The sequence below is a fragment of the Syngnathus floridae genome, chromosome 16, assembly GCF_059516105.1.
Source record: "Syngnathus floridae isolate MCC-2025c chromosome 16, RoL_Sflo_1.0, whole genome shotgun sequence".
Lineage (NCBI taxonomy): Eukaryota > Metazoa > Chordata > Actinopteri > Syngnathiformes > Syngnathidae > Syngnathus > Syngnathus floridae.
The window spans coordinates 3,165,587-3,182,787 of record NC_142428.1 but is presented as its reverse complement, the minus strand read 5'-3'; the positions used below and the strand labels follow the sequence as shown (position 1 = coordinate 3,182,787).

The 17,201-nt window shown below is 46.1% G+C and overlaps 2 protein-coding genes and 1 long non-coding RNA gene across 4 annotated transcripts; 2 read left to right on the top strand and 1 right to left on the bottom strand.

Annotated features, from left to right (window-relative positions):
• Positions 1-146: 146 nt before the first annotated feature.
• vps39 (VPS39 subunit of HOPS complex) lies at positions 147-6,057 on the top strand. Of its 2 annotated transcripts, none has more exons than XM_088400783.1 (24): positions 147-719; positions 795-860; positions 981-1,045; positions 1,116-1,158; positions 1,237-1,331; positions 1,407-1,505; positions 1,575-1,667; positions 1,762-1,945; positions 2,015-2,135; positions 2,199-2,319; positions 2,451-2,577; positions 2,666-2,808; positions 2,868-3,008; positions 3,073-3,214; positions 3,480-3,566; positions 3,849-3,922; positions 3,991-4,207; positions 4,296-4,424; positions 4,492-4,594; positions 4,661-4,706; positions 4,765-4,914; positions 4,977-5,111; positions 5,188-5,279; positions 5,404-6,057. In XM_088400783.1, the coding sequence occupies exons 1-24, from the start codon at positions 647-649 to the stop codon at positions 5,480-5,482; spliced, it is 2,625 nt and encodes an 874-aa protein (XP_088256909.1). In that variant the 5' UTR covers positions 147-646; the 3' UTR covers positions 5,483-6,057. The 2 variants fall into 2 exon arrangements, with proteins under 2 accessions (XP_088256909.1, XP_088256908.1); XM_088400782.1 differs by having other exon boundaries at positions 2,448-2,577.
• Positions 6,058-8,617: 2,560 nt separating this feature from the next.
• Positions 8,618-16,893, top strand: galnt16 (UDP-N-acetyl-alpha-D-galactosamine:polypeptide N-acetylgalactosaminyltransferase 16). Its single transcript, XM_088400784.1, has 15 exons — positions 8,618-9,007; positions 10,113-10,285; positions 10,556-10,654; positions 10,728-10,795; positions 12,076-12,141; positions 12,542-12,663; positions 13,214-13,301; positions 13,480-13,564; positions 13,692-13,795; positions 14,161-14,287; positions 14,367-14,459; positions 14,645-14,728; positions 15,431-15,557; positions 15,644-15,760; positions 16,407-16,893. Exons 1-15 carry the CDS (start codon positions 8,819-8,821, stop codon positions 16,548-16,550), a joined length of 1,686 nt encoding a protein of 561 aa, XP_088256910.1. The 5' UTR covers positions 8,618-8,818; the 3' UTR covers positions 16,551-16,893.
• Positions 8,701-9,800, bottom strand: LOC148385075 (uncharacterized). Its single transcript, XR_015863463.1, has 2 exons — positions 9,726-9,800; positions 8,701-9,287 (listed from the first exon to the last, which is right to left on the bottom strand). It is a non-coding gene; the product is annotated as an uncharacterized LOC148385075 (long non-coding RNA).
• Positions 16,894-17,201: the final 308 nt, after the last annotated feature.

The window sequence follows — 17,201 nt, the reverse complement described above, 5'->3', positions numbered from 1 at the left end:
TTTTCCATGGATTGTTGCAAACTGGGAATCTAAAATAAACTCGGAATAAATATATTTTCAGCTTTGTTAACAATTAAAATTTGAAAATTGACTCTATAGTGACGTCATCGGTGCAACCTGCCCCTTTAATTCGCTCCTCATGAGCGGAATGTGACGTAAGTCACGTGCATCTTCCAGTCAGCTGAAGCCAGGAGGAATTAGCTCCGAGCTAGCGTGGCTAACTAGCATGCTAACGACAACATTAGACTTGTTCCGTTTTTAAGTTGACAACTTACGTTTTTTTACTTGTTATCGTAGTTTTGCACACAAATTCGAGGACGGAGGTTATGGTTTAATAGGTGTGGAACGCGGTGCTGTTATTTTGGCAACTTCGCTAGGGAGCTAACAGTTGTTGTTTTGGTTCTGAACATAGTTAACTGTCAAGAGAAATTTTGTCGTCTTGCGTTCTCGTTTTTTTTTTTAAATGCGTGACTAATAAAGATTCAAAATACATATATTTGTGAGCGCTAAGCTACCCCGGTTGGTTCATGAAGGCACCACCACCAATACCACCGTGATCAGCGGCCACCCAGTGGAGTACTTGGCTGTCGAGTCTCGCCTCACGTCCGGCTTTGAACCATCCGGGCGCCCCGCTGTGTGAGTCAAGATGCACGACGCCTACGAGCCGGTGCCGATTTTGGAGAAGCTTCCTCTCCAGATCGACTGTATGGCGGCTTGGGGTGAGTTTTGACCCCTCAATCAACTGGGCAAAAGGTGGAATTAAGAAATACAGAATTTTTTTTTTCTTCCCACAGAGGACTGGCTGCTCGTCGGTACCAAACCCGGGCATCTCCTTTTGTACCGGATCAAAAAGGATCCAGGTAGGCAACCATTTATCGATCAAACCGGAACTCATCCATGAGCCTGTCTTTGGCGAATCAAGACATTAAGTCAATTTATCCAATGAACACTTTATCGATTGCAATCATTTCTCCTCCTAGCCACCAATCTCTTCGAAGTCACCCTTGAGAAATCCAACAAAAACTTTTCCAAGAAGATCCAGCAGGTAGTGATGCGTTTATGCACGTAACTCGATAATACCTGATCTTCATTTGCAACTCTCCCTGGTTTCACAGCTCTACGTCGTCTCGCAGTACAAAATACTTGTCAGTCTTCTGGGTAAGACACCCATTTTAAATTTCTCGCCGTGTCGTTTCGATCGCTGACTCATTTCGCTCGGTCGACGGTTTCCCGCAGAGAATAACATCCACGTCCACGACCTGCTGACATTCCAGCAGATCACCGTGGTTTCCAAAGCCAAGGGAGCCACGCTCTTTGTATGCGACCTGCAGGTTGGTTAAATAATCAAGTTTGAGGTTATAAAATTGCTTCCAGGATCTGAACGTATGATTCCTTTTGGTTTCCAGCAAAGCAGCTCGGGAGAGGAGACGCTGAGAATGTGTGTCGCCGTAAAGAAGAAGCTGCAGATGTACTACTGGAAGGATCGAGAGTTCCACGAGCTGCAGGTAGAGAGTGAGACATCTTACTGCACGTATTTAGTCTTTTCCAATTTTTTTGTTTTGTTTGGTCCTCAGGGCGACTTTGGTGCTCCAGATATTCCAAAATCCATGGCCTGGTGTGAAACCTCCATCTGCGTCGGCTTCAAAAGAGACTATTACCTCATCCGGGTACTTCATGTTCCTTTCATTGACAAAAAAAAAAAAAAAGACTGGCGCCGCCCTAGTGTCCATACGTGTTGTTACGTGACGTGGCTGTTTCCAGATGGACGGGCGTGGTACCCTTAAGGAGCTCTTCCCGACCGGCAAACAACTGGAGCCGCTCGTCACCCCGCTGGCCGACGGGAAGGTCGCCGTCGGGCAGGACCACCTCACCGTGGTGCTGAACGAGGAGGGAATCTGCACCCAGAAGTGCGCCCTGAATTGGACCGATATCCCCATCGCGATGGGTAAGAAGACATCAGCACACTTTGGAGCGACCCAGCATGAACACGCAGTGATGTTTCCCTCAACTCCAGAGCACCAGCCTCCGTACATCATCGCTGTGCTGCCCCGCTACGTGGAGATCCGGACCTTGGAGCCTCGGCTGCTGGTGCAGAGCGTGGAGCTGCAGAGGCCTCGTTTCATCACGTCTGCCGGGTACGTTCATCTAAATAGATGACTGGATTCATCGTTTCAAGCCAGCGTTTGTCTGTTTCCTAGACCAAACGTGGTGTACGTGGCCAGCAACCATTTTGTGTGGCGCCTGGTGCCCGTCTCCATCGCCACGCAGATCCGACAGCTCCTCGAGGACAAGCAGTTTGAACTGGCTCTTCAGCTGGCAGTGAGTGAACAAACCATTTGTCTTTTCGACGCTCTTGTTTTCACTGGCCTCCATCCTTGGCGGATTGTTGATCATTTGGAAGATTGGCCGGCTCTCGAATTCACTTTTTCCTTTCTCCTTCTCGCCAGAAGATGAAGGACGACTCGGATGGTGACAAGAAACAGCAAATCCATCACATTCAGAACTTGTACGCCTTCAATCTCTACTGCCAGAAGCGATTCGATGACTCCATGCAGGTTTTCGCCAAACTGGGCACAGGTGGGTTTGCATGGTCTTCCACTTTCCGATGTGGATGTTGCAGATCTCCCCCGGGCCTTATTTTGGACCCCCTTCGTGCTTCTCACAGATCCCACTCACGTAATCGGCCTGTACCCGGACCTGCTGCCGTCCGACTACCGCAGGCAGCTGCACTACCCCAACCCTCTACCGACGATGTCCGGGGCCGAGCTGGAGAAGGCTCACTTGGCGCTCATCGATTACCTCACCCAGGTTTGTCTTGTATATTAAAATTGGAGCTTTGTGATAAATGCTCCACCCCCCCCTCGCAGAAACGCAGCCACCTGGTGAAACAACTCAACGACTCGGACCCGTCCACCACGTCGCCGCTGATGGAGGGCACGCCCACCATCAAGAGCCGCAAGAAGCTCCTGCAGATCATCGACACCACCCTGCTGAAGTGCTACCTGCACGTAAGTACTCGCGATTCAAATTTTTTTGTCCGTGGCTCAACGCTAATGAGTGTTTCTGTTGTAGACCAACGTGGCCTTGGTTTCTCCCCTCCTCCGCTTGGAGAACAACCACTGCCACATCGAGGAGAGCGAGTACGTCCTCAAGAAAGCGCACAAGTACAGCGAGCTCATTATTCTCTACGAGAAGAAAGGCCTGCACCAGAAAGGTACGTAACCTTTTGGTAATTCTCGTCCGACGACGTTTCGCTTTGAATAGAAGCCATCGGCGTCCGTTTAATCTCCGGGGAGGTTTTCCCCGCACGTGTGACGTCATCCCTCCTCGAAAACTCGCTTCTCCACCTCGCCAGTGATTCGAAGCATCTGCGACAATTAAACGAAGTTAGCCGTGTAATTGGAAGCAGATGGCGCATGGCTTCCTTTTGGACCGATATCACATGTCCTTCCTCCTCCTCCTCTTCCTCCTCACATCAGCTCTGCAGGTTCTGCTGGACCAGTCCACCAAGGCCAACTCCCCTCTGAAGGGACACGAGCGCACCGTGCAGTACCTGCAGAGGCTGGGTGAGCGTCTCAAAATTTAATTTTTCGTCTATCTCATAGTTGAGTGGGGGATTATTTTATTTTTTTTACACTTTGGCAAGAGCACTTCATGACTTTGGAACCATTTAACGCCCCTAATGGGTTGCATGCCGTAATGTTACAAATCTCAGCTGGCATCTTTTGGACTTGGATCACTTTCCGATAGCTGCGTAAGTTTATTGTGTTCGTATCGGGTGAGTCATCAAACTGTGCTGCCAAACAAAAAGTCAACATTTTTACAATTCAACCATTCCCGTCTCACAGGAGTCGAGAACCTCAGCATGATCTTTGAGTTTTCCCCCTGGGTGCTGAAGATCTGTCCCGAAGACGGGCTGAAGGTACGTTTTATTCGACATGGACAGATTGGATCTGCCTACCGTTTGTCAACCTTCCGTACGTTGACCAGATCTTCACGGAGGACCTGACAGAGGTGGAGACGTTGCCGCGGGACAAGGTGCTCAACTTCCTGAAGGAGGGCTTCAAGGAGCTGGCCATCCCGTACTTGGAGCACATCATCTACGTGTGGGACGACAAGGGTCCCGAGTTTCACAATACCCTCATTCAGCTCTACCTGGAAAGGGTTCAAGGACTGATGAAGCAATACCTCAACTCACTGCCGGAAGGTCTCTGGTGAAATCTAGGCCGAATCAATTAGACTACATTCAGGCAATACTTAAAATAGACTTTTTTTTTTTTTTAATTCCGTGTCAGGAGTTGCGGCTGTGCCGGCCGGGACGGAAAAAGGCGAGCTAGGAGAATTCCGGAACAAGCTGCTTTCCTTTCTGGATATTTCCAGCAGTTACGAGCCGGCGCAACTCATCAGCGACTTCCCCTTCGACGGTAAGCAAGTTTGGAAATAGATTGAGAGCAAGTCTATGAGCAAACAAGCTCTCTTGTTTCTCCCAAGGTCTTCTGGAGGAACGGGCCCTGCTCCTGGGTCGCATGGGAAAGCACGAGCAGGCGCTCTTCATCTACGTGCACATCCTGAAGGACACGCGCATGGCCGAGGAGTGAGGACGCACACACATCCAGTGAGCGTGTGGAAATAATGAGAAGTTTTGCTCTCCTTCCCACAGATACTGTCACAGCCATTACAGCAGCTCCGTGGAAGCCGATAAAGACGTGAGTTGATTTCAATCCTGTACGACAAAAGAGAGTCGTCACCAAATTGCTCCGCCAGGTGTACCTGTCCCTGCTGAGGATGTACCTGTCCCCGCCGGACGCGCACTGCCTGGGGCCCATCAAGATGGAGCTGTCGGAACCACAGGCCAACCTCCAGGCCGCCCTGGAGGTCCTGGAGCTGCACCACAGCAAGCTCAACACCACCAAGGTACGACATGACACAAATCCACAATTCAGCGTCATCTCAAATTTTCATGTGTTCTCGCACAGGCCATCGACCTTCTGCCGGCCAACACGCAGATCCACGAGATCCGAGCCTTCCTGGAGAGTGTCCTTGAGGAGAAGGCTCAGAGGAAACGTAGCAACCAGGTGCTCAAGAGTCTACTCCAGGCGGAGTTCCTCAGGGTGAGCGTAGCGTCGTTCTTGTTCACGTCCTTTCATCTGAGAACCCAACTGGACTTTTTTTATTTTGGAGTTTCAGGTGCAGGAGGAGCGCATCTTCCACCAGCAAGTCAAATGCGTCATCACCGAGGAGAAGACGTGCAGAGTGTGCAAGAAGAAGATTGGAAACAGGTCAACTTTTCCATATTATGGGACCTAAAAAATGTCATTTAATCAATCAGCCTCAATTATGGGAATTTTATTTTAAATTTTGCTGTTTCCAAAATATCTAAATGAGCATTTTTGTGTCTCGCAGTGCATTTGCCAGATATCCCAATGGCGTGGTGGTGCACTATTTCTGCTGCAAAGACCGCAACGCGTGTCCCGCCGAGTGACACCCCAACATGCCCCCCCCCCCCCGGAGTTACACAAGAACGTTACAAACAGACTAAGTCACAGCAAGACTTTTGCTTTGAGAACGCGGTGGCCTTTTTTTTTTGTAGACATTTGTAGCGGTAGAACAAAAGGAGCGTGACTTAAAATGGACGCCACCGATGAAGGACGCTCGACTGTTAACGCCTTTTTTTTTTTCTGACTCACGATTGTATGCAAGGCTTTCTTGTCCGCTAGCATGAAAAATCACATTTGACCTGCTGACCCCTCGGAAACAAATATTTTGGAAAGTGGCCAACGTTTATTTATTGCTTGGAAGAACTTGAATGAGCAAGGTTTCATTTGCGCATTTAAGTGTGACTGTTATTTAAAACAAAAATACTGTTACGGAGTTGTTTGAACCGCTTCAGTGCATCCAACACGCCTACGGTCAATGTTTGCGCACGTCCTGCTCTACTTTTGTAGCTTCTTTTCAAGCGTCTTTGTCTGCCTTTAATTTCAAATAAATATTTTGCAGCAGGATACAGGATGTTTGACTATTATCCTCCTAACTCAATAAAGTAACAGAACAAATTGATTGCGTACGCCGTGTTATTCACGCGGAAATTTAAATGGAATTTTTGTTTGAGCCTTTTGTGGATTAATTTAGCAAGAATTTATGCTATATTAATCGCTTCTATCTTTTTAATCCATTTTGGATGTAGCAACGACTAAAAGCTTTTTTTTAAACCCTTGCTTGTGCTCCTCCAAAAGCAAAGCGTTTCCCATGAGTCAGCACCGTTCTCAAATGGTCTGCTATCATCATCATCGTAGTGCGGCGGTTTCGAAGGCAACCCACCCAGCTGTCGCCGAGGCGGGCCAGCTGGACCTACACGAGAGCTCGCACAACAACGCACTGGACTCCCCGGCAACCGATGATGTCACTTCCTGCAGACTGGTGCCTTCCTGTGGAATCTGACGTCTTACCGTCTGTCCTGTACAAACCTGCAGGTGCCGTTCAGATGGTCAGTAGTGGGAAAACTGGCGGGGATTTTGTCATATGCTGGAAAAGTGTAAGTGTGTGTCTGTCTGTGTCTGTGTATGACACACTTTTTGTATGTGTGATAATGAGTGTGTGTGCGTACAGTTTCCACATTTGTTCAAAGCAGCTCATGATTCATCGGGTTCACTTCATTCCCCCCCCCCCCAAATTGGTTCACAGTTTCCATACAATTGCTCAAACAGCCAGGCTTCTTCAAAATAGAGTTTGATTGGGGTGTGTAGACTTTTTTTTTTAATATCCTTTTTAATCTAGGTTTGTAACTTACTTCTGATGCGTCCTAACAAGAATTTAACGACCTCACGCCCTTGTGTGTCTCTTAGAATTAAAAAAAAAAAAAAATCTGCTTTTTAAAAGAATGAGCATGCAGCCGTGCCAACATGTTTGGGGAAAATAGAATGCAAAAATTCATCACATTTGCCTTTTATGATTTTTAATAGTCCTTCGTCATTGGATTGTTTGTGGTTGTTGCTTTTGTTTTAAAAGCTTTTTTGTAGTTAGTCATATATTTACTCTGTTGTCTTTCTAGGCAGTGGGCCCATGCAAATTAATTCATTCTCTATTGTTTCCAATGGAGAAAAAAATTGTGTGTGTGTGTGTGTGTGGAGGGTGTTTCGGCTTCCAGTGTGACTTCAAATTTCACACTCTGATGTCAGCTCGAGTGGACTTGCTAAATAAATGTCTTGATGGTGTTGGCCCTCTGATCTGTGCGGCACAGCATGGCATCATGGGAAGCCCCCCAAAAAAGAGAAAACATAATCTGCCCAAATTTTACAGCTTGCTCTTGTTTGCATCACAACACACACATACACACACACGAAAACAAGACTGAACTTGTAAATATCGTGGAGCTGACTTTGCACTGTTATGCAGGAATTCCATGTTGGCCTGCATTTGTGTGTGTCCACAGAATCATTTCTTTATATTAGATTAAAAAAAAGTTCATTATCCTGCAGCAAAGTGAAATAAATAAATTAATAAATAAATTAATTAATTTGGAGAAAAGATTTGGTGAAAATTTTCATTTGGTGTCATTAGTTGGACTGGTTGTATTTTATTTTATTCATTTATTTTGCTGTAGTTCTTAATAGTCATTTAAAGAAAGAAACGTTTTCATAACTGGCCATTTTTTTAGTTGTTATTGTTTCTGACTATTTTGTTGTTGTTAGCCGTTATGTGTTTTTAGTTGGCCATTTTTTTTACTCTGAGTTGAGCAAGTATTCTGCCTAGCAACAAGCATTGGGGTAAATGTAGTAATAACCCAAGTCACTCGATGGCCAACATTCTTTTCAAAAATGCAAAATATTTTTGTGTGTGTGTCTGGATGCCTGGTCGTTACTTGAGACGAGAATGTACAAGTAGACTTGGATGGTGGACTGGCTTTTGACCTCAATGCAAATGTGCACCCAGTAATCTTCAGCGGGACGTCTTGGTTTTCCTTCCTGTCGCCGCCCTTGCTGCCTGCTGCTGCTTTTGTTGTCTTTTCTCTCTTTTTTTTCCTCCTTCTTTCAGAGTTTGAAATGGTAGATTTCGACTTTTCTCAAGCACTCAATTTCTCACAGAGCATAAAAATGCAAGTTTAATCCTCATGTGCAGACAACCTCTTTGTCCTTTGCAGTTGGCCGCCGAGCTCCTGATAAATCATCAGCATTTTTTTCTTTATTTAATAATTGAAAGTGATAAGTCAGGAGATAAAGTGTTCCACTGACATGAGTTCATCTGCTGTGTGGAAAGATGTAAGACAGTCAGCAGACACTTCATGAGATACGCCTGACTAGGGAAAAAGAACATTTCGAAATGTCTGAAGACAATACGACTGGAGCAATGCTGACATTTTTATTCTTGTATCGTTATTTTTGTGACACTATATTTTTGCGATGGATTATAATACCGCTGGATTAATTGTAAATATTTTGAATTTATGATACATTATTAATTCATACAATTCACGCAGAAGTAATAAGCACATGGCTGATATCACAGATTGCCAACATAAAGACAATATGTGTTGCGCAATAATGAAGATAGACATGGTCCAGAGTTTTTAATTCGCAGAGGTCGGCGCTAGGACCGCGTAACCCTCCATCTTGCCCAGCCGTCCATCCAGCCAAGGGAGGCAGCGAGCGTCCTCCTCCTCCTCCTTCTTCTCCTTTCTTCTTCATCGCCATCGACGCTCCTCTCTTTTCCTCTCTCTTCTCGAGCGGGTCTTGCGGTACGCCCGCCTCGTCGGCAGCAGGGCCCCGGAGCGCCCCCCGCCGCGCCCCCTTCGCCCAGGTCCGCTCCTGCGTATGGGCTCACCATGCGCAGGATTCGGGCCAACGCCATCGCGATCCTAACCGTCGCCTGGATCCTGGGCACCTTCTACTACCTGTGGCAGGACAGCAAGCCGGCGGCGGCGGCGGCGTCTGCACCCTCGTCAGCGGGGAACCACCACCCGGGAGGTGGGCGTCTGGAGATCCACCGGGACGACAGGACCATCCCGCTTATAGTGAGTCAGTGCGTTATTGGTATTATGCTGCGGGAAGGTGTGCGCTGCATACATGATGGTGCTGATGATTTTTTTTTATTTATGGCGGTGCCTGCATGTGCGTGGTGGAGGCTCCGGCAGGCACCTGCATAAGAGGCTTTCCCTAAGTCTTGGAGCTCCCTGCCCGCTTGCCTGGTGTTATGTTGTGGCGTTTCGGTGGGTGCCTCTCGGGTTGCACGCAGGGTCAGCTGGTGGATTGTTTAGCCCCGTGTCGCGTTGCATTCAAGTCTCCGTGAATGCCCTTGGTAGAGGAAAAAAAAAAAGTCAAAATGCTTCCAGAGGAGGTAGTGCACGCCCCAAAATCCACGCATGTATTTCTGTTTGTCATATATTTCATAATGGACCCGATTGACATGGATTTTTTTTATGCCGATTAAGATTAATTGCCAAACTGTTGATTGTGAAACGAGTTGAGTTTAGTATAGAATATGAATGGTTGGATGCAGGGGCGGAGCTATGGGGTGGCTCGGGCTCTCTGGCCACCCCACATCTCAGGTAAAAATTGGAAAAAAAAGTTTCACATATGTGAATCCGAAGTTGCCGAAATGCAAGTAGGCAAGGTTCAATCACCCTGCGAATACTCAGATCCGTTTGGAATGTGTGCAAAAACCTTACGCAACCATAGCTGCCCTTTGGAAGGCCAGCGCTCTCTTTACTCTACACCGCCGAGTTCCTTCACCTTTGTCACTACGATGACAAATCCGTCACCCATCCTCCTAAAAATAAGTCGAGTCGACGCTCTCGGGTTTTTTTCATCGCCGCACGCCCCGGTTTTGAAGAAAACATCAAGTCTGATTTCAAACTGGATCATGAAAGCTAAATTCCACTCCCAAAAATTGTGTTGAAAGTTCCAAGTACTTTTTTGGGCAGGTTCCACCAATGACACATGTACATGAATCTTTTTTTTTTTTTTTTTTTTTTAGTTTAGCTTGTAAACAGCTGCAGGATACCCGCTGGGATCGACTGCGGTCAACCGCCTGCACACATTTCTGCTTCCCATTCAAGCTGTGGTCGGTTTATTGAAAGCTTTTGTTTACGCTTGTGTGTGTGTATTTGCGATGATCAGGTGAGCCAGCCCCCGCATGGCGATCTTCTGCTGGGCGGCCTGGATGAGAACAAATACCTGGACGCCAAGCAGCCGAAACCCGGAGACGACCCGTACAGGGAGCACGCCTTCAACCTCATCGAGAGCCACCGCCTGGGAGCCCAGCGGCCGCTCAGGGACACCAGACACTACAGGTGCCAATTTATTTAATCATAAAAATCATTCGAAATAATCCGTCCGTTTTTCCCACGCTTGACTGGATGTTCACACTGTGGTGGTGGTGAATGACGGAAATGTGGCTGACAGTGTGGGCCTGCTAAATATTTTCTCATCGCCGTGGCGACAGAAGCCCAGGCAACAGCGATGCTAATTCAATGACATTTATGGCAGGCCAATCTATTAGGGATCCTAAATGATGTTTAATCCGGATGCACAAAACGATGAATTAATAAAATCCTCCTCAGGTGCGCGGCGCTAAACTATGACGTCGACCTCCCGTCCACTAGCGTCATCATCACCTTCCATAACGAGGCCCGCTCCACACTGTTGCGCACCGTCAAAAGGTAATAGCGCTCGTTAGCGTTTAGCATTAGACACAATTTGGTTAGCCGACATTTAATCTTCGTTTCTTTTTAGCGTCCTGATGCGGAGTCCTCCTCAACTCATTCACGAAATCATCCTGATTGATGACTTCAGCGCCGACGGTGAGTTTGAAGCTAATCCAGACTTCAGCTCAGTGAGCACTGGGGGAGGCATTATCATAAAATTTAATTCTATTTATTATTATGCCTGCCTAGCTTTATGTTCTTTATTTGTGGAAAAACAAATAAGAACATAAATTTGCAAAAATCAATACTGCAGGCCATTTTGGAAGAAAGTTAGCGTGTAGCGCTTAGCATGTGCATTATGAGGGCAGGGCAAGGTATGTCCTGGATGGAGGCCTGGTGATTAAGTGGAGACTTAACAGGATTACCCAGTTGCCTCATCTTTTTTTTCCCCTTCCACTGCTCACATCTCATCAACATCAGCTCAGCTCGACTTGCCCTTGATGCAAATTAGAAGCACAAAACAACAACAGTAGCAACTATTGTCATGATCTCGGTATTTTATTATTTCCAAATAAACCCAGCAAGAACCAATTTTAAACGTGTGTTTGGCCGTGTCACTTCTCAGCGTGTGTGCTTGTAACTCAGCTGCACACTCAGCGAGCGTGCCGAGGCCATTAGCGAGCGTGTGAACCGTTAGCTCATGTTCAACGACTGCAGAGAGGAATAATTAGTGTCGTGATCCGTCCACCGGGCAATGAGAGCGGCACGCCACCGGCTCGTTAACGCTGTTAGCCACCGTAGATTAACTCCAGCAACACTTAATGCTTCAAGTATCATTACAGAGTCACTTAGTTGTGAAACTCTTCTTTGTTTAATATAATTGTGTGTATAATTCTGCTCCCTGGTGGCCAAGGCTGGCAAATAATTATGGATTCTTCACATTCATATAGCGTTACACACTATGTGATATAAAATATTATAAAAATAAAAACCGTGGTGCTTGTACATCTCATTTAATCAGTGAGGATTACAAGTGTGGAAGGATGTATTGCTAGCGGGGAAGACGAGGACATGAGGACATACCCACAATGCATCAGCCGTGTCGTTCTCACGCTCTTAATGTTAAGCTGCTCCGAGCTGCTGTGAGTGTGTCTCTTCTTATGCCCGAACAAAAAAAAAAATCTCATGAAGCATTTTTAAAATGATATTTTTAAAAACAATTCTTAACCAAAAAACAACCTAATCTTATATTGCCAAGTCCATTTGGTTAAAAAAAAAATCTAGAGTGCAACAATAAAATTGTTTCAAACCAAGATGGAAGATGTTTGTACATGTTTAAGCGGTGTTCGATCCAATATACTCAATGTGTGTGTGTGTGTGTGTGTGTGTGTGTGTGTGTGTCGCCCGCCATGACACAATCTGTTTGTCTTCTTCAGCCGACGACTGCCAGCTGCTCGCTCAGATCCCCAAAGTCCACTGCTTGAGAAACGGCAGGAGAGAGGGTAAGTGTGTGTGTGTGTGTGTGTAATTAATGGAAAGCATATTTGTCAACGCCCGGTCAGTGATGATGCGAAAAAGGTGGCGAAAGGTGCCAGAAATCATCCCGCTGTAACGTGCAACAAACAAGAGGAGACGGCACGTCAGCACGTGTTAGCGCATGTTAGCGCTGCCGTAGCCCTCGGCGCTGCACTCACACACACACACACTCGCACACACATCACATCATGAGCCAAATATTCCGAAGCATGTCCTTTGACATCTCCGTAAAGTTTTCACACTCTCAAAGTGCTAACGAAGATAATCTGGAGTAAGCGACATTAGTAAATGATTTTTGTCAGCTATGTCAAAATCAAAAGGCTAAATTTGTCTGAGAGAAAAATTTGTCGCCCTCGTGCTCCTCAGGACTTATCCGGTCCCGAGTTCGAGGAGCCAACGCGGCCTCGGCCCCCGTCTTGACTTTCTTGGACAGCCACTGTGAGGTCAACACTGATTGGCTGCAACCCATGATCCAGCGTGTCAAGGAGGTACACACACACGGAATTTTGTTGTGTTGTGAAGGCTGCATGTTGTGTTTTTTTTCTTTTCCGTCTTTCTGTAATGCAGCTGAAAGATTCCCACCAATCGGATTAGGCAAGCCGCCAGGGAACGCCATTCCCCTCAGCACACACACACAATTATTGAAGGGACTGTTGTCAGATGGAAAACATCCCGAGGGGAGATTTTTTTTTTTTTGTGGGTCCTCTTATGATAGACATGTTGTTGAATGAAATTAAAAAGATAATAATTATAATTTATCTGGCTTTGGAATAATAATTTAAAAAATAATTTCTCCGAAGCTTGGTACCAAATGATGACGTGGCTGCAGTACTTTCCCATGTCAATATATTTCTTCCCCTTGACGCTTTTCGAAAAGAGAATGTTAACGAGAAACAGAGGCGCCGCATGTCATCCGAGTAAAACACAAATCCCGGGACGCTCGTTTTGCGCTCACATCCGAACAATAGCACCTAAGTGGAGCCGGCTGCGCTAGGTCAAAATATTAGGAACAGCTATTAAGCGCCAATGTTGTTGCAGGATCATACGCGAGTGGTCAGCCCCATCATCGATGTCATCAGCTTGGATAACTTCGCTTACTTGGCAGCGTCGGCCGATTTGAGAGGAGGTGAGAGAATACGTTGAAATCCCCCAAATGCGATAACAGAACAGATGCGAGAACAGCTGGCGAAGAGGAGGAGGGGGAAGCCCCCCCTATCCGTCATCCTCCCTCCCGTGACACCCAGATGATCAATTAAAAGGATAGCATAACGTTTGCGTGACGGTTGTCTGGTGTTTCTCGCCAGGATTCGACTGGAGTCTCCATTTTAAATGGGAGCAGATTCCACTTGAGCAGAAAATGGCCAGGAGTGACCCCACGCAGCCAATCAGGTCAAATGGTGACATTGTTGGAACATGCTTTGTGGAAAAAAAAAAAAAAAAAAGGATTTTGTCAAAAACAACAACATTCACTGCCAAAGCAATGATTTCTCTATTTATTATTATTTTTTTGTTTAAGGACCCCGGTGATTGCGGGTGGCATCTTTGCCATGGACAAGAGTTGGTTCAACCATCTTGGACAGTACGACACCCACATGGACATTTGGGGTGGGGAGAACTTTGGTGAGATACCATCCCTTTTTTTTTTTCTCATTTACTGTCTTGTGTTTTTCCATGTTCTATTTGAATGTAAATAAATTAGTTATAATTTAAAAAAACAAAGTTATTTTACGCCCATCCATTTTGCAGTAGTCGATTCCCCGCCAGCAAGAAAACGTTTGAGAGCGGCTCGACACATTTTTTAAAATGACATAATCGGGTGACGCAAGTTGGACGCATTCCCGACACTCTTGGACTTGACATTATCCCACAGTGCAAAAAAAAAAAAAAAAAAGTCTTGCCATTTGTGCAGCGCTGGAGAATTCAATGACACGTTTCACAGTCCATTTGATGATGATGAGGATGAAGAATATTCTTCTTATTTACAGAGTTGTCATTCCGCGTATGGATGTGCGGCGGCAGCCTGGAGATCTTGCCGTGCAGTCGCGTGGGTCACGTGTTCCGGAAGCGACACCCGTACGACTTCCCAGAAGGCAACGCTCTCACCTACATCAAGTGAGTTCATGTCAGAAGAATTCACAGTGCTTCACTTTTGGGGAAAAAAAAAAAAAATTCCCGACATGTGTGTACATAGGAACACACGGCGAGCCGCCGAGGTGTGGATGGACGAGTACAAGCAGTACTACTACTCGGCTAGGCCCTCGGCGCAGGGCAAAGCTTTTGGCAGGTTTGTACAAAAAAAATATATTTTGCTGACATTCCAAAAAGATTTTCATTGACGGCTATAGATGTCAAATATAAATTTTAACTGGGCTAAGAATAAGTAATATTTATCATATTTATCTTCCTCTGGAATTTTTTATGACCATTTTTCTTCATACCTAACAAAATGGCCGCTGTTTCCCTGTGCAGCATAACTGACCGTGTGACGCTGCGGCGGAAGCTCAACTGCAAACCTTTCCGCTGGTACATGGAGAATGTCTACCCTGAGCTAAGGTGTCTTTATTCTCCTCCAAATCCATGTACTTGGTTTTCTCCAACCTTCTGAAATAATTGAGTTTTATGAGAGTGTTTAGCTGCACCGCACGCTGGGATCACCATCGTTAAATCACCGTCGCACAAGTCCCTCGCGGACGCACACATTGTATCAATTAAGTCGAGAAGCCAAAATAGTGAATCACCAAAAGATAAACTCAAGGGGCGCCAGGTTGTAAATTTAAGTTTGCCTTTTTTTTTTTCCTTCCCCCCCCCCTTGGCATGTCGAGCAAGAATAAACACACACGTGGTGTCATGACACCCTGAATCACAAATGAGAAAGTTAATGATTCATCCTGGAATATATCGGCAGCTCGACTTTTATTCACAAATTGAATTTCACAAATGTGATTAAGGGTAGATGAAACCGTGGTGAAATAATATACACTTAGGAATTCATATAAAATTCAATGATAAATAAAATTATGAATAAAATAAACAGAATACAGAGGCGGCGCTAGGGTGGGGGGGTCAGGGGCGCCTGCCCCCCTTAACATCTTGCATGGAATAATTGAGCAGTATTTTATATAATCATATCTAATAGCTGAATTATGACTACAATTCTGAACTCAAGCATGAATTCAAATAAATCCGACATTAAATGATCCGCTGAATCAGTGGCGCTCGATTAGAATACTGACCAGCCTAAATCCTTCACTCAAGGGTTCCCGAGCAGGAGGCCGTGTCCAGCATTCTCAGACAGGGAACCCTGTGCCTGGAGACCCGCGGGACGGACGGACTCGGCCTGTCAGAGTGCAAGGTGGTCAGAGGCAGCAGACCGCAGGCGCAGGTCAGGGCTTGGACACTGAGGGACCGTCTGGGGGCGGGGCTTAACGCGAGGCTTGGGTTTCAGATTAGGTTGTGTTTGTTTTTCAGAGGTGGGAGTTAATTGAGCCGCTGATCCGCCAGCGCGACCTTTGCTTGGCCATCACGCTCTTCACTGCGGGGTCAAAGGTCACCATGGAGCCCTGCAATGCCAAAGAGCCTCGACAGGTCAGTGCAAGGTTTGGGTTTCAAATAAAACATTTGAGTTTCAAATCTGGTTTAGGGATTCAAGTAAAGATCATCCATCTTTCATGTCTGGCATTTCATGCACTCGTTCGTCTACATATGCATCCAATTTAAAGTGACAAGGATATAAAAGACGTACAATCAAAGATTGATTCCTTTTGAATAGAAAATACACACAAGACAAGATGATTTCAAAGACTTTGAATGCAACGCTTTGGGTTTCCTCTCGTCCTGTCAATCATCTTAATGGATCTAACGTCAGTGTGGAATGAACATAAAATGGCCGCCGGGAGTGCAGCTTGGTCATCGGCGTTCATCGTGACCTTGTGCCCCCCCGCACCGTGTCTTTCCACGCCGACCCGTGTTTGGTGATTTACAACTCTGAGAGCAAAGTCGCGATTAAGTGGAAGCACATGTGGGATGCCGCCATTCGCGTCCTCCTTCATTCATTGGCGGCCATTTTTGGCTTCACATGGGAGAATCTTGGATTTGTTTTTGTTAGCGGGTTTCAAATTAGGGTTTGAAGTCCAATCTTTGAGCAACATTGCTTTTTTTTGCAATAAAATTTTCAATTAAAGATTTTTCATGGCTGGAACTGATTCATGCCATTTTATGTTTTTCTCTTCAGAAATGGAAACCCAAAGGCTCGGCCCTGCAGCACACAGTCAGTGGGCTGTGTCTGGATAGTCAGAGCCCGCCCGGGCCGCCTGTCATCGCTCAGTGTCGCCCCCTGGTGGCCAGCCAGGCCTGGGAGCCTCAGATCATCAACTGAAGGACCAAAGGAAGGTTTCCCGAAACAGAAGGATTGTCTTGGCCTTGCTTCTAGAGCAGTGTAGGATGCTCCATCTTTAAAGGAGGCTGCAGCTCTTTTAACCTAAACTTGTTTGTTTTTTACATGTATGTGTTAATAAGAGGACTGATGGGCATAAAGCTTTGGTTGGGTGCTGTTTTTTTATTTATTGTTCTGCATGTTTGCACCTAAAGAATGTTTTTTTTCCTGCTTCCTGTCCTGTCATGTCGCGAAAATACTCAAAAGTGTACATTTGCTTGATATTTTGTTGAATGTGTGTGAATGTGTAAAGTCCATCTGACAAATAAAATGTTGTAACAAAGAAGGCGGCAGTCATATTTTATACATATTATGAAAATGTCCCATGGTCATTTTCCCTCTTCGCTCATTGGTTCGGATAAATTAGTCATTGAAGTTTGGTCCATTGCCATTACTGCACCAAGCGGTGATGCGGTTGCGCGTCAAATGCACCAGGGGGCGGTATAGCCTTTCATACACGTGTGTGAACTGTTTTCACTGGAACGTCAAGATCTCTTCCAGGTTTGCTCCCTCACCTGTCCATCACCTTGCAACCTCCGTTATTAACCAATAGGAAGGTGAGAGGGCGGTGCGTTGCCAGGGAGGAGGTTTGGT